The sequence below is a fragment of the Nyctibius grandis genome, chromosome 1 (genome assembly GCF_013368605.1).
Source record: "Nyctibius grandis isolate bNycGra1 chromosome 1, bNycGra1.pri, whole genome shotgun sequence".
Classification (NCBI taxonomy): Eukaryota; Metazoa; Chordata; class Aves; order Nyctibiiformes; family Nyctibiidae; genus Nyctibius; species Nyctibius grandis.
Window position 1 is genome coordinate 129256338 of NC_090658.1, and position 17033 is coordinate 129273370.

The following is a 17033-nucleotide window of genomic DNA, read 5'->3' on the forward strand; positions in this document are numbered from 1 at the left end:
TTCCACTCTACCACAGGCTGCCTTTCTAGACTTGAGCAAGACTATTCAGCCTGGGCAGACATCTAAGTCTCCTATTCCAGTGCAAGGGAGTTGTTTGGAAACTCCCAGTCTTAACCTACTCACTCTCTAAATGTTAAAAAGGGATATTACTACTTAATTTGTATGTTACTTTTCAGATTACAAACTACTTGTGACAGGGAGAGGAGAAAACGGCTTTGGAACATAAGAACTGGCAACTTGTTTAGATGAGAGGTTGATTTAATCCTGCATACTCTTCCAGCTGCTGTTCAAAACCAGATGCTTCCAAATACAGTATAAGAGACTTCTTTCTGTTAGCTGGATGTGAGATGATCTCCCCATCCCATGAAAGCCTCATTTTAATCTCTAATTAGAAGATATCTTTGCCCCAAAGCATCAGGTTTCATCTTCCTGCCAACATTTTCCTTTTACCATCTATTAGCATAACTGGATAAGTTTTGTTAATAATATAGATCTGATCCTTTAAATCTTTCTAATATTTAGTCTCAATGACTTCTTGAAGCAATTAATTCTGTGGTTTAAGTATACAGTGCATGAAAAGGCATTTCCATCCCTTGGTTTTGATTCAGTCTCTTCAGTTCTTTCAAATGCCTCCTTTGTTCTTGCCTTGCATGAGCTGGCAATCCCAGTCCATCATCTCAGGATAGTTTGCTTTTTTCTCTCTTTTCATGTTTTCTCTCCAATGAAGGACACTGTTGCTATCTTTACAATGTATTTGGACAGAGTGGACTTCCAGATATCTAATCATTCTGCGCATGGGATATGCCTTCCTAGGTCAAGCCGTGCTTCCCAGGAGCGAGTAGGGGATACCTCAAAGCCTGGCAACCTCAGACCTCCTTACTAAGGGTCTATTACCCTCCCAACATTTCCCTTTATGTGAAGTAGCTAATAACTGTGCCATCTCATAACATGGACAGCTTTCTACTGGTGTTAGCAGTTTTTAATGGTGACCTCTATAGCTACCAAAAATTTAGCTTTCCTTCCTCACAAGATATTACCAATCCTTAGCACAAAGGGTAAGGGAGATCAGACCTCGGCTTTAATTTCAGTATTGAGACAAAAAAAGAAGGAAATAATTTTTAATATAAAAAACTACCTTGATCGTTGCTCACCTGTTGATCAGGTCCTACTGCTCTCAGTGATAAGGGAGATGCATAGCACTTGTGTGTCTTTCCCACCCAGTTGCATCCACTCCTGTTGAACACGTTCTGCTTATCCTGATCTCCTTATGTATTCTTGCATTAGTTTCATTAATTTCTTAGTCTTATAACAAAGTCTTACAACTTAGTCTTAGTTCTAATTTCTTAGTCTTACAACAAAGCTAGTATTTGAATACAGACTGTCCATTAAATATTTTCTTTGCAGATTTCAGTAGATTCCAGATAAGATTTTACAGAATATGCTGAATAGATGAAAAAGAGAAATCTCACATTTTCTTGCTTGTAACCACTGGGAACCACGGGATCTCTCCCACAAACACAACTTCCCCTGTCTGTAAATTGTCTCTTTCCCTAGACATACTTTTCTATATACAAATGTATTTCTGTTAAGCTTCCTACATAGTGTTTCTGCAAATTATACTGAATGTACTACAATAAAACAGCACAAATTTCTGCTTGTTTCATGCAAAACAACAGAAGATATCTGACTTATTCTGAGATACATCTGAGACGTCTAGAAAAATGAAATGTTCTTAATACAAAATGTGCTATGCTGAAATTGGGGTAATACTTGAAAGGGTATTCATTTGCAGATTGACAGGACCATTAGATTGTATCTCCTGGTGGTCTGTGCAAATCATGCTATTGAAAAACTGGAGGAAGTCAAGGTGTCTATGTTTGACTGCTGCATACCCTCCAGAAAGGCAGACAATCAATTAAGTGACTTGGGGACATCACTCTAACGTTTTCTACGATCATCTTTTCCAACAGCTAATCTCTCTTACTGTTCACAATGTCTACTTTATTTCCAATCTTAACTTGCCAAGGATGAACTTTCAGACAGTGGTTCTCTTTGTACCCTCCTGCATTGCACAGCATTTTCTGTGAAAGTACTTACAGGTGAAATCCAATCTCAGCCCTTATTCAGACTAGTTGATAAGGTTTTTAAGACTCTCCCTGCAAGGAATTGTCTCCAATTCATGAAGAAGTGCATCCTCTCCCACAACCCAGTGTTCCTTCTGAAATTGGAAAGCCAGACCTCCTAATCCTTCTGCTCTCTTTTATTGTTCTTCATGCTGCCTATAGAGGCAAAACTAGCTTATCCCCACACTCTGCCTCTTGCTTTTCACATTAAAGAACTGTACTACCTCCTTTTGCCCCTTCATTACACTGGGAGATCAGGTGGGTATCCTTAGGCCACACTGACTTCTGATCCTTTTCACGATCATGGCTTTATCTGATGAAGTCCTTTGTTGTGTAACCACAACTTTCATTCCTAATTGCTCCCTTCCCAGTTTTCTTCTCAGCTTGTAAATCTGCATTTGGTTTAAATGGCATTCACAAAATGATCAGTGAACAGTGATGGTTTCCCACTTATTTTCAGATTGTCAGTGGTGTGCAGAGGTATCCAAGTAGGCATGAAAATGGTTTCCCACTAACAATTTACTTTTTGAGTTAGTACATTTTATGTCTGCTTGCTGCCATGAGATCTTGGCAGGTGATCCTCAGTTAGTCATCACAGTATCACATGTTTTACAGAATTAACTTTATTGAACAAACTTGTTATTTTCTTAGAAAATTAACTAAAGTTTGCTGTCTTTCTTTCCATAAAACATCTATCCTGTCATTCAGGAAATCCTGTGGTTAGTAATTTATAGAGTCAATCAATTGTAACATTTAACTTCATACAGTTTTCTCTTTTGACCTGTGGTTGATATCAGACTAAGCAGCCAATATTGTTTCCTTTCCCTGCTGGGATCCTAACAACAAGATCAGAACTTAATTTCCCATGTACTCTGAAATTAATATATGTGGGCCACACAATGCCTCTACTAGCAGTTTTAAAGCTCTTGAATGAAACTGGACCTGTTGATTTAAGAATATGTATTCCTGAAAGATATTATTTAACATCTTCATTATATTAATGTTCTTCAGTAATAAATAGACTGCTGGTCCATCTTCTTGTGATATAATTTATCATCTTGTTCCTTCCCATACTGAGAACAGAAATATTTATTAAATACATTTACCTTATAGCAGCGGTGTTAATAATTTTATCACCACAATCTAGAAATGGAACTATAAATCACCATGACTTATTTTATTCCTAACATAAAAAAGACATCTTCCCCAAGGTGTTTATTGACTTCCTATGCTCTGTTCCCACTGAAATATAGTCATTTCTGTTTCCACTTCTCTTCATACAATTTTTAATGATTATTCTAATTGCTACCATGCTGCACCTCTGAACCAGTAAGGCTGGTAGCCAAAGTTGTTTTGTCTTTTGATTGGAAAATCATAGTCTTGCCTCAAACAACCTCCTCAAAAGTTTTCCGAAGTTTCAGCCACATTTTGTCCATCCAAAATTTTCAAGCTGCCTGCAAGACAGGTTGGAGCACTAAATTCCTCGTACAAACCTCTATCCCCTCCCTGTGGGATGAGAGGCATGGGGAGAGCAGCGTAGGGGAAAGGGACCTGGGGGTCCTAGTGGACAGCAGGATGACCATGAGCCAGCAGTGTGCCCTTGTGGCCAAGAAGGCCAATGGCATCCTGGGGTGGATTAGAAGGGGTGTGGTTAGTAGGTCAAGAGAGGTTCTCCTCCCCCTCTACTCTGCCCTGGTGAGGCCGCATCTGGAATATTGTGTCCAATTTTGGGCCCCTCAGTTCAAGAAGGACAGGGAACTGCTAGAGAGAGTCCAGCGCAGAGCCACGAAGATGATTAAGGGGGTGAAACATCTCCCTTATGAGGAGAGGCTGAGGGAGCTGGGTCTCTTTAGCTTGGAGAAGAGGAGACTGAGGGGTGACCTCATTAATGTTTATAAATATGTAAAGGGCAAGTGTCATGAGGATGGAGCCAGGCTCTTCTCAGTGACATCCCTTGACAGGACAAGGGGCAATGGGTGCAAGCTGGAACACAGGAGGTTCCGCATAAATATGAGGAAAAACTTCTTTACGGTGAGGGTGACCGAACACTGGCACAGGCTGCCCAGAGAGGCTGTGGAGTCTCCTTCTCTGGAGACATTCAAAACCCGCCTGGACGCGTTCCTGTGTGACATGATCTAGGCAATCCTGCCCCGGCAGGGGGATTGGACTAGATGATCTTTCGAGGTCCCTTCCAATCCCTAACATTCTGTGATTCTGTGATTCTGTGAATGTAGGACTCCCAAGTCCTTTGCCATTTGCAGACATTCCAATGCACCTCGAGGCAGCCATGGGAAGATGTCTGTTCCCCATGACAGTCAGGGATTTTTCTCCTTCTGCCCTGTCTCCAGAGACACAACAGAGCACATAACAGAGCCATGCTTTGCTATCAGTACTACAGTCACCTGCTTCTCTGGAAAACTAGCAGGGAGTCAGAAGAAGGACAGCTTGTACTTTACATGGAGTCTCTCTTCCAGAAAAAAAAAAAAGCAGCAGCAGCTTGACCAGCAAGAGTTAATGCTTTTGGGATGGGTGCTAACATCAGTTCTGAAATGTCTCTTGTATACTTTTCTGCACAAGGTGGCTTTGGCATGTCAAGAGTATCTCACCCTCATACAGCTCCTAAAAATCACTGTCTGCCTCCTTACATATGACTGGTCCTTCATCTCCCTTTTGTTTCCTTTCTTCTTTTTAAAATCCTTTGTGCCTCAGTAATAGGCTAACTGCATGTCAGTTGTCCTGACTGATTTTCCTCTCCATTGATTCAAAGATTTTCCATATATTTTGTAGATTTCTGTGTGTCTGATAAGCTTGGATGCTCGTGACTGCTCTGCACTGGGTGCAAGTACGAGCAATAGTCCCAACATGTTTCAGTAGCATCAGGTGTGCAGGCACTAGCTGTGCCATACCTGGCCTGCAGGTTTGACCCTTCCTGGGGGAAATCCTACATAGAAGCAAGGTTTCTTCTCTTTGGGTGAAGATTTGGATGTGTACGGATAATAATAATTGGACTTCAAGGTGGGGGTTGTTACTCAGCTCTTGTGTTTCTCTGTCCCTAGATGCAATGGCAACCCAAGCACACTTGGCCATGGTGCAAAGATTTGCAAGATCAAGACCACCAGAAGGCATTTGCTGCGCATGATGCTTTGTTTTTTCCTTAGAAGCAGCAGTCAGACACAACATGTAATCATAGGAAACTGATATATCAGCTACACTTACGGTCACACCGTAATGCCATTGTTCCCTGGCTATTTGCAAAGCTTCTGAACTTCTTCCAGAACAAAGCCAAAAGGCACTCAGTCTTTGGAAGAAAATAAAGTGTAAAATAAAAGTTTAACTGCTGAAAACAAAAGAACAGCATCACAGAAAATAAAATAAAGCATTAGCAGGGATTCATTTAATCATTTACCAAGTCTAAGTGTAAAACAAACTCTAGCCATACTTACAAATACTTATGTCAAAAAATTGCATATTGTCCCTCTAACCCTCAGCTCTCAGTATCTGTGTTTTTCATTGGGTCAGAATAAATATACAGCTGCTGCTTTACAAGATTGTCTTCCCCTTTTTTTAAAAGAAAATAAAAGTTATGCTTCCTTCTTTTATTGCACTTGACCTCTTCTCTGAAAGCAGAAAGCAAGAATATTGCTCAACTGAGCCTTTGGCTGTGACCCTCAAATTGTTTGTTATGGCTGCACAGGAAAGCAAAGTCCTACATATGACCTTGAGGGTGATTTTATAAAAATCAATCAACTACTGTTATGATGGCCTCACCACCAAGCAAAATAAATACAATTAAACCCGTAATCACTTCTGTACAGTAATGTGTAAATTCAATGGGTCTCTTTAGGTGGAGTGAGGGAGAGGGGGGAGAAATATGTTGAGGCTATTTGATACTTTGTGAGAACATCAGAAGCACCATTCTTCTCAATTAACCCAGCAATTAGCCTCCACCTCTCTGCCCGGAAAAGAAATCTTTCTTTATCTGTCTTTATCAGAAAAAAAAAAACCACAACACAAAAACACAAAAAAAGGAGGAAAAGAAAGAGAGGAAAACTAAACTGGAGGCAACCCCCTCTGTCCCACAGGAGGGGAGAAACAGCCAGACCAAATAATGAAAAAAAAAGGAGAATATTAAGGAAAATAAACCTAAAAAAAGGGGTTGTAATCTGCTGTGTGAATAACTACAGCACCATCATGCCATTGGCAGAACTGGTTTCGTGAAAAAAGACTTATCTTCTGAAGTCCTTGGGAAATGGTGGAGGGCACACTCAAAAGGAAAGGAATTGGAAAGATCATGTACTAACACTTCAGTTTGCAAGGTGTCCTGGACTGGCTCATGCGGTGCCACATCTTGGGTATCCAGAACATTTACGATGGAAAGAGGCTGCATCATGCACTTCTAAGGAAAAGAACAAATAATGAAGGAGTAGAGGCTTGTGAGGATTGCTGTGGGAAGTTTCTCCTTGCCTCTGTCGTGAAGATTCATGCTTTCAAACATAGCAGCTTATATCCCTTCTCAAAAACCTCCTTTTTAAAAAAATTCTTCTAACACAGATGTTCTCATAATGCATAAAAGAGATATTGATATTTCTCTTCTAGTTTGTGATTTAGAGCACTTTAGAGATTTCCCAAACTCAGAGGGAAGCAAAGTCCTCATTCCAAAGTGACCCTCTTACATGGATGGCTTTTTTATTATCATCTTTTGAGGCCACATTTTAGCATTCACTGTCAATATAAGACCATCGTGAGAAATAGTGTATTTTTTTCTAACGAACAGCTCATTAGGGAGATAAGATAAAAGTGACTATCGCCAGATTTAATTCTGCTACTCTATGTAAAGCTGAATGAAGTGTTAAAGCAAGCAAACTACATGAAAGGTGCTGGATAGTCTCAAGAGATTTTTTTTTTATAATCAATAATAGAAGGTGTTAGGGGAGTACCAACAGAATTGCCTTACATATCACTACTGTGCTGCACCCCTTCAACTAACAGCAAACCTCCCCTCTATGAAAGAGGATTTGCAGACTGAAAGGTCATTTCCTCAACTGGACTACTCCCTCCCATCACCGTGCAATGAAGATCCGTTCTGGTTGTGCTGTGGGCACGCCATGGCCATCTATAACTAATATTCCCACAGCCTTCAGCTTGCTCTTCCCAATTCCTCTCACTTGGTATTTCACATGACAAAGCCACAGAATCCCCCATGAGACAGGCTTATGCTCAGAAGTTATATTCCTGGCAAGCATCCCTGAGTGGCAAACAGCAGGAGGCAACTGCTGGAGCTGGAATATGTTTGCTGAAACAACTGATCCTGCACAACAAGGCTGCAGTGTGCTGGCAGCCCACTTATTGCTCATTCTCTGGCTCCAAGAGTGCGCCTGGTGGGGGCTCCAAGCAGGAAAAAAAACAAAACAAAGAACCTCCTGTGTACGGAAAGAGGAATACAGAATTTATGAGCCTTAAATAAGAACAATCGATTGTTTCATGGACCTGTCTCCTGCACCCTGTTGACATGCTCACATGACTTTCGGATGAGCCATAAAAGATGATTGCAGGCTGGACCACTGCCGAGCAAGATGCAAAGGAGAAAAGAAGTTTGTTATATTGGCTTCATCCCAAATACTGCCTGAACCAAGAGTCCAAAACTCATTCTCCACCTCCCCGCGTATGTTCCTTCACATTCATAATATATAGGTACATATCCCAGACTAGCTGTGAATTCAAATGCCTGTGCATTTCCACCAGGACGTCACTAACATGCTAAAAAGTTAAGCTCGTATTCCAGAATTTTGTTGGACGGAGGCCTTAGTCTGTCCCTGGGCAAGGAACCAGCAGCTGCTTGAGTACTCTCAGACAGAAACTGTCTCCCAAGCCCAAAAAGCCCATGTTTTCTGGCTTGCTGTACTCACAGCCATCTGTTCAAGTGGCATGTGCTCCCTATAAGCTGGTTGGGCTCTTCCCTTATAGCACAGGAGCCAGGCAAAGGCAATTCAGATCATCAGCCCAGAAGACGCTGCTATAGGTCTTTGAAGAAGTTCTTCTACCTCTTCAGCTCTTAGGTAGCCTCCAAGACACTTAGCAACACCTGACGCATTTGCAAGAGGAGAGTTAACCTGCTGGGGAAGAGGTATGGACACTCCTAGATGGCTTTGACAGCACATATCATGGCCCATCATCTAGGATGAAGGAAGCTTCCAGGTGAGCCTCGTGAAGGCATCAAGGTAAGCATCACACATAGAAGTGTGATGAGAAAATAGGTCCTTGGGCTACTATTTCAACTCTACAGGTGATGGAGACATGTTAAGTGCTTCACCCTCAGGAAGGGAGGGAGGCACTGGGGAAGGCACAGGAACACTGTTTGGGGAGCAGGATTATGTTTCTGCTCACCTAGAGCCTGCCTGGGTGACCATTAGACCAGAGTGTTTCAACTTGCTATGTCCCTCCACCCACAGTTTTCTCATTTCAAGCTGATTTATGGCATTTGAAATTAAAGATATTGCAGATCGAGTTTCTTTCCTAGTGTCTAGCACAGTGGGTTGGACCTTGATCTTAGCGACAGCCTGTTCCTACAACAAAACTATCATAAAGCACAGTCTGTCAAGCCATCAGATGAAGAGGGGATACTTCAAAACTTAAGAAACCTAAGTGCAATCCTGTAATACAGTATGCTTCCTCTTTAGTTCTGGGCTCATGATACAGACTCTTCCTTTAAAGGTATTTATTTGCATTTAAAAACCTTAAGAAGACCTGGACCTCAGTTCCCAGCCTGTACAGGTTGTGATGGCTGTATTTCTGTACTACAGGAAAGTGTGTGAGGACAGATCTACTAATGGTACAAAGCTGTTACAGTAATGACGGCCTGAGCAGTGACTCAGCAGAACTTTCCATCCCGTGGTTAAAGGTAACATCTTCTTTCCAAAAGGGATGTGTTCGTTCCTTGCATGCCAGTGAGCGGAGGAAGGGGATGGTGCTGCCTCGTGTTTCAGCTGTGCGTGGTTCCTCTGCCGGGATTAACTTCCACCTATCTGCTCATCCTGCGAGTCTCAAGGGCTGCCAAAGTTGTGGAAAATCAATTTAATTGGCAAACAAGAGCCCTGGGAGTCTAATGCACATGCTGTAAGCCCATCTGGAACAGGATGGGAAAGAAACCTGCAGCCCATAGGTTCCTCTACACAAACGCGAACCAAGGTTTACAGATGGGAGGAAGAACTGAAAAAAACATCAAATTGCTACAGATTTAGGGCCTTAAGACCCTTCCTCCAGGAATGTCCAGCTCTGTGAGTTAGACTCTACTGAATAACACTGAATTCCTGTGAAAAAATACACCAATATATTAAAGAACAAGATGCCTTTCATTTTTTTCCATGAAAACAGACGGGACTTTAAGGGTCTGAGACCGTAATTATTGCAGACTTGGTACACCTTACTGTAACAACGTAGGAAAATATCACACAGCGACAGGGAGAATTAGGGCTGACTTTTCTTCTTTTTAAATCTCAATTAAAAAATACATTGGATGAAATTTCCCATTAGCTGGTACTATTTGTACATCCCATGTTCCTCCTTTAATTAAAAAACATGCTTATTGCAATACTGCCAAGAATCACTTTTACGGTATTTTAATTGTAATGTACTCTGCCTGATTAAAAAAAAAATATGAACTAGAAACTGCCTGCAGAAAGTATCACAGTGCACGTCCCAAATAGGTTGAGCAAAATGGCATAGAAAACATCACAACACATGCAGTTTCTGACCATGCCTACTCACAAGTGATTTTAAGCTGGGTTTAAGGACTGGTTGATACCATAGATGGGAAAACTGAGGGAAAAGCTTTTTCCTTCTTTCAGCAAATTCAAACCCAGTCTTCATCAGCAGTGGCTGAGGCACTAGTTATTTGACAACTGCTTACGCAGGCTTATCAGCTAATATTTGATGCTCTTTGCTAACAGCATCAAAGCCCAGGAAAAGGTCAAGGAAAATCAATATTTGGATTTCTCTCCTCCCCAGATCTACTCATAGGATCCATTCTAGCCACAGCCTGATCTGAGCATGGATTACAAGGGATCTAAAATATTGATGGAATAGCATTGCTCTTTGGACATGGGTTCAAAATCAGATAATAACTGATAGTGTCATGAGTATCTTTGGGGCTTGTTAGTTCTTTTTTTTTTTTTTTCCTGGGATCTCATAGTTTAAAAAACCCCCAAAATCTCATATTAACTGTGATATTTTGGAAAATCAGTGCACAGTTTTTAGAGGCAGATGAAGTGGGTCAGACGTTTTCAAAACCTCAGCCTGGAGTCTGACCATGAAAGAGGGAACTCGCACGCTGGTTTCAGCAGGACTGACAAGATACAGCGATGCCTACAAGTGAGAGGAAGAGCTGTGACAAGTGATATTGAGGCTTTTCTAGAGCAGGGGCCAAAGCAATCTTCTCTCTTACGCCTGCAAGGATGGCCATCTCAAAGCTGCCGTTGCAAAGACAACTGAGGATCTTCAACCCCAGGGTAAACCGGCAGCATCACCCTAAAATTCATCCCCAAGGTACTCCTGAAAGACCAGGCAGCTTTTTTTTTTGGTCTCCAGACCTCCCTAGAGCACTATAATTTCAGACAAAGGCAATAACATGTCTGAGGCATCAACCCATCAAACACAAAGGAGTTACTCCAGTGTAAGCTCTGTGCAAAGAAAATTTCCATCTGTCCTGGGTTATCATAAATATTTCCATACTTGTGATGTTGGGATTACAAAAATAACTGCAACCTGCTGGATTTACAGAGTTATCTACAATCTGTGTGTCTTTTGTCTCTTCCCTGATCAGTATTGTCTGAGCAGTTTCACAGTCTGGCTATTAAACTTTCCACTGCCAATAACCACGTGTTCCTGCTCTGATTGTTTAGGGGGAAGTAGAAGCTGCTGAGCCCTCATGGCAGTGAGCAGGACCCAGCTGCCTAATCCTATTCCTCAATTGCTTTGGCCTTCAGATCTTCTGTCCAGACAGTCTGATCACTACCAGAACCACTATATGTATTTGGCTATATATTAATACAGCCAAAGCAGGGTCACTTTAAGGCTGCACATGTAGCTGACATCCTTGTTATAATACTCTTCACACAATTTCTACAATGTAGAAATCATCTTAAGGAGACACCACACGGGCAGTATTCAAAATCCTCATAGCGTCCTAAAAAGGGTGAATTTCAAGAAATGGGCCTGTGAACATGTGTTGGGGTTGCTGGATACAGCACCAGAAAATGGTCAGTACAGCATCTTCGCACAGGAGTGGACTCAGTAGCATTACAGCATTTTTTCATCCGTAAAGTCTGTTATATTTTCAGCTTGTGAGTGCACAGACAGCCTGATGCTGAGTCATGAAAGCCAAAGGGAACAGAACTACAATTTAATCCCATTCTCCAGCTCCAGCTAAGAAAATCTCTCAAGCTGGAATAGGAATGGGATGCTTCAATCAAAGGACATATCTACACCCACCGACAGATTAGGGGTTTATTGTCATGCTCATCTTGCAGTTGGGTAAGCTTGGTGGTTATTTGCCATGTTCACAGACTCAGTAGTTGCTACTCTAAGGGGATCACCTAACTGTGACTCATCTTAAGATGGGTATCTATAATATTTAAGATGAGCAAGTCTTTGGTGGTGTATGTTTCTCTCTATCAATACAAGAGCCTAAACAATTCCCCTGAGCTGAACAACTTAAAGACAGGTAAGGTTAGGAAAGATGAATCCAACCCAGTCTCAGATCAGAGTAGATCTCATCATGTCTTGACTCCAAATCTAACCAAGGCTAAACAGCTAGCAGCACCCATGCAAGCGGGGATTGATGCAACAAGGAAACTTCAGCAAAGATGAAGCTCAGATAAAAAATTACTGTGTAGGTTTCTGCTTCCAAAATGTTTGGTCCCTATGTTTGGCATGTAGCAATCCAGAAAATAATAATATCATCTCGAATATTTTAATGCTGCTTTCCTAACTGAATCTACACGATAACCCAAGCTTCTTGGAAAATGTGATAAAGGGGAGAAATTATTTTAATGTCATTCGAGCCGAAGCCATAAAGATACTGCTCCAGACTTCATTAAATTCACTCAGACCTCTGTTTGCTTCATGGGTGCTGACTCATAGATCAAATGTGCCTTTGAGTAGGCCCAAAGTTCAAAGGGTTTCTGCTGCAATAACTGTGCCCCTATTCTTCACAAAGTCAGAGGCTGAGCCCCAAAATCCTCATCCAGATTTGCAGCCAAACGTCTCAGAAATCTGGGGCTCTGACCTATCTCCTCTACTATATGTCATAATCACATCAGGGTTAAGAAAAATCTTGCGTCACCCAGATTTAGGATTTTCATTGGGGAAGAAAATTGTACTAAAACATTTCACATTTTTTTGATCTCAAATTCTTACCTTTTTTTAAAAAAAACAGGATTGATGCTTGGTGTAGCAATTCTTGACAATCTCTGAACCTAGACTGAGCAAGTTCAATCTTTTTTTGGAAGTGTTTTCACAATACAGATAAATTTGCAAAGTTTTTTTCTTTATAGAATGATCATTCAAAGTTAGATTAAAATATAATTGTCAAATACATGTTCTTCAGCATCTCAGTGAAAAACTAGTACGTTTAACATCCCTTTTAATATAAAATTATTTTTACCAGCAAAGAAGATCCAAGTCCTTAAACATATAAAAATTCCTCTTTCCATTTTTTGAGCTCCATTGCAGCAGAGGCTTACACATAGGCTTAACTTTGAGCACGCAATTTCACCAGAACAACTCATTCACTTAATACCGTGTATGTGCACAACAGTTTTCACAACCAGAACCTAATTTCCAGGGAGGAATATTGCTGGCACTGAATGGCAAGTAATTTTAATTCGTACTTTGACACCCACAGAGATATACCTCCTGACACTTATGGTGAATCTACCCCAGGGTACATGGACCCTGCAAACCCAGCGTTTCCCCCCAAGATTGTGCTCAGTTATTTACTCTCCACCAGCCATGCTCTAGGATCTTGTATTATTTATTACATTTTGTAGCTGTGGCCTGTAATTCTATAACATCATTAATTTTGTAAAGGCTTTTGCAACACGCCTGTCTCAAAGATGCCAAAAAAAACAGAGTTGATTATTATCAGCGCTGCCATTATCACTGAACGCCACTCAGGACAGCAGTGCTTTCAGGAGCTGGGAGAAAGAAAAAGAAAAAAAAATCAGCCTTTCTACTCGTATTGTCATTATGCCTCAAACAGCATAAACGATGCCTTCTGCATACATAATAATTAAATGCTTGCCCCGTCCCCCATCACTGTCCTGTTGTATCTTCCGAGAGCAGACTCAGCCTGCCTGACCAGATGTCTCCTTCGTAGGAGTTGGGCAAGGAAAGGGGAGAGCGCGACCATGAAAAACTCCATCCCTGGAGATACAAGAGCCCTGAACCCCGCTTCTGCAGACCTTTGAGATGCAGCAGGTTGAGGGTGGTGGTGGTGGTCCTCAGCAGCAGGGTCCGGCCGCCTTCTATCGTGACGTTATCGCCATCTCGCGGCTGATGGCCGGCAGGCCAGCTGGAGTCCTCGTCCCATCGTCCACAAAACTGGAGGGCAAGCTGGAAAGAAAAAGACACAGAGAGGTTCAAAACTCACCCCTTCTCACCCTACAGGAAGCCAGCTTGCTGAGAGCACAGCGGAGGAGATGCCAACGCCATGACGTCTGCTTTCTTGGTGGGACCCCTTCACATAGAGTGAAGGGATGGAGGGACGTTGGGGTTGAAGAGGTTCTCAGCCTTCGGAAACACCTGTCACAATTTGGAGGTTGCCTCTTGTCTCTTTCTGCTCTGGGTAACGAGGGGCTTGCTGCAGGTCTGGCTGAGGAAAGTCCACAGGTTTCCTGGTGTGTGTCTCTCTCTGCCTCCCGAAAGGCAGAACTGCACGTTAATTCCTGGCGATGTCATAAAAATAGCCCGAAGACTTTAGAATTAAAACATCCTGCTAGGTGGGCAATAGTTTGCTTTACAGGCTTTTTCAAAGGCTCTCCTACCACCCGTCCACATTTAGAGAGACATTCCTCCTTTCCAATACGGTTTTAGTTTTCTCAGTTTATCCAGTATTATTATCATCATCTCTCCTTCGATGGCGATCAGTTCCAAATAAAGCACTGAATACCTTGAAAACAGCAAATAGCCTGGCTCATGATGAGCAATGGCAAAATGATGCCTGCCTGTTTTGAGTCATGGTTCCTCCTCACCTCTAAACTTTAAGCATGTACTTTGTAGTGAAGGTTTGACCGATTTCTGGAGGTATACGTGCATATTGTTGCATGGACATGTGTGCACAAGTGTGGACACAGGCATTCAGAACATATTCTTTTGGACTCACATGTGAACTAGCAAGAACAGCCTCAACTGCTCTGAGGGGTGGTGCGGGAACCAGACATGGAAATATTTGTGGTCCTCACTGGGTTCTGCTAATCTGAAACAGCAGTGGAAAGAATAACCTCAATACAAAAGCAAATTATAGTTGCTCCATTTTCAATCAGAGCACATCATGTGCATCAAAGCTTTTGCTCCAGAGCTGTAGTTTAGGTTAATCAATGCTGGTGGTGTTATGATAGTTATTCTTTTGACTGTGCTATTGTCAATTTCATCTTTATGTGACGAAGTTTTATATATTTCTCATGGCACCTAGAGCAGTCAGATAACTACTATATGGTGACTACTCTCCCAAATATTTGCACCAGGGAATGGGTGTTGGTCCTCAGGCTAAGTGATACAACTGGTTTATGTCCATCCTGTCTCTAGGGTATGGATGCTGGTATTTTCTATCCTCTGTCCCATTCTACGATTTCCATACAAAGGGAATTACTTGGTTCAGTTTAGACTGAAGCCTGCACCTGAATTAACACACACACAGCGAAAACATCTGGGGAGCTAAGTCCCCTGCGTCAGAGGGAGTGAACCACTTCATCATTACAGAAGTACAGATAAGCCTTCACATCTGTACACAACTGTTACAGAGTACAATTTCTCCATCGTAGCTGAGTGTAATAGGACAAGTTTCATCTTCCTTACTTGCAAACATATATTTCTGTATTTCAGAGATCCAGGACAAAATTCCAGCTGAAAAGATAGATATCTTTATCCACTCGTCTTTTCAGAGAGGCTGTGAATCACTCTTCACTGATCGTGCTTTGAACCAGAAAGTATGCAATATATGAGGGTATACAACAGATTCACTGAAAAAGGAGCTAATTAAACCTGGTTTTATCTCAGAGCAGGGGACAGAGGAGGGTACAGAACATGGAAAGGCACCCATTTCCCAGATACACTGCTTATCAAGCCAACTGTAGCACAAAATTACAAATTCCATAAAATTCTATCTGGCACAACCTCAACGAATGCTGCTAGCAAAACACTGCATGATACAGTTGCTGTGAAATGGTGGGATCCATCAGAACATTTTACTGAGGTTTGTTACATGGCTTGAAGTCACTCTGTCATCACTCTAACCCTCTGAAGTCACTTAGAAGCTTCCAACTAACTCTGATGGGAAAGCAAGAGCATAAAGAATATACCAGATTGTTCTTGCTAGCACCAAAAACTTAGTAAGCTTTTGATAGAAGTCTTACAAGAGTTAAGAAAAATAAACCTCTCCTCTGAATTTGACTATTTTTTTTAAGAGGGTTACCCTTTCTAGCTAGAAAACATCTTAGTTCTCTATTTAAGGTTCTCTCTATATAACATCAGTGTTCGAGTTACTCTTGCCAGGCTTCTGCTGTCACCTCTTAGAAGACTCCATACCCATTCAGTTCTACTAATACCTTCTGGCATAAAAGCCAGTAGCTCATACATGCTGGTGTAATAAGGCACAAGAAATGGTTGTAACCATCGGGGAAATGAAGAACTATTAACCATCCTAAGAATGTAACTCAGAAAAGATACAAATATGCTGAAACCAAGTGCTCTGTTATGTAGATGATACATGTGTCCACAGTAATAGGCAGTCCCTACACCATCAACCTAAAAAAAGACAGATTTTGTTGCTCAAATGAACGTTTACTACCCAAGAATGATTACACAGAGACAGAAAATAATTTGGCCAAGGTCATAAAAATCTCTGTCGTTTCATTCAGTCCATAACTAAAGGTTTCCAGTGAAAAGATGCCTGGCTTAATCTGCTGCCGTGTGCAGCACCTGCACGTTTACCTATCAAGTGATTTCTGATTTGTTTTCTTTTTTCTTTTTTCTTTTTTTTTCTAAATAAAAGCAAACAGGTGAACATCAACTAATAACACAGGACCAAGAGCTATTTATAATCACCAGTACTATCCTTGTATTATCATGGAGAGAATAAATCTAAAGAATCTGTCTGAAGAAAGAAGAGGGCGTTTGCTCAAGGAAAGTACTTTAAATTACCACAGCACAGAAGAATGTATAGGGGGGTTAGAGGGAAAACAGCTCTGTAGGAATATAGGAAAGACATTGAACTGATGGAGTGAAATGAGAGAGTAGAAGATTTTATTTGGTGACCCTTCTCTTGCAGTCCAAGGCTAGTGAAATGGCCAGCTGTCCTGAATCACAATTACAGTTTGCCTGGACATTGTGAATCCCATATGATTACCCTCTCACTGTTTTCTGGGAGAAAAGCACAGTGCAATCTCCAACTGTAATGGACTTGTTAAGTCCCATTGCTGAATGGTGGTGGTGACTTCCAGTTCCTATTGAGCAGTCCACGGTAAAATAACATGGACTAATACACACAAACTAATTGCACATCCCTCATCAAGCAGGGCAGGTGACAGACTCACAGCTCTAGAAATCCATGCTCTCATCTGGCCCTGCTTGTTTCCCTTTTTGTGACCTTGGAGCACCTCCTTGGTTATCATGACTGTCTTGTCTAGCTGTCCTGTT

General features: G+C 41.6%; 1 protein-coding gene across 1 annotated transcript in view; it reads right to left on the reverse strand.

Annotated features, from left to right (window-relative positions):
- Positions 1–17033, reverse strand: part of PKHD1 (PKHD1 ciliary IPT domain containing fibrocystin/polyductin) — a 266175-nt gene that overhangs the window by 165526 nt on the left and 83616 nt on the right. Inside the window, exon 35 of the mRNA XM_068405752.1 lies at positions 13583–13733. Coding sequence (XP_068261853.1) covers positions 13583–13733 — 151 coding nt within the window. The remainder of the gene's footprint in view (positions 1–13582; positions 13734–17033) is intronic.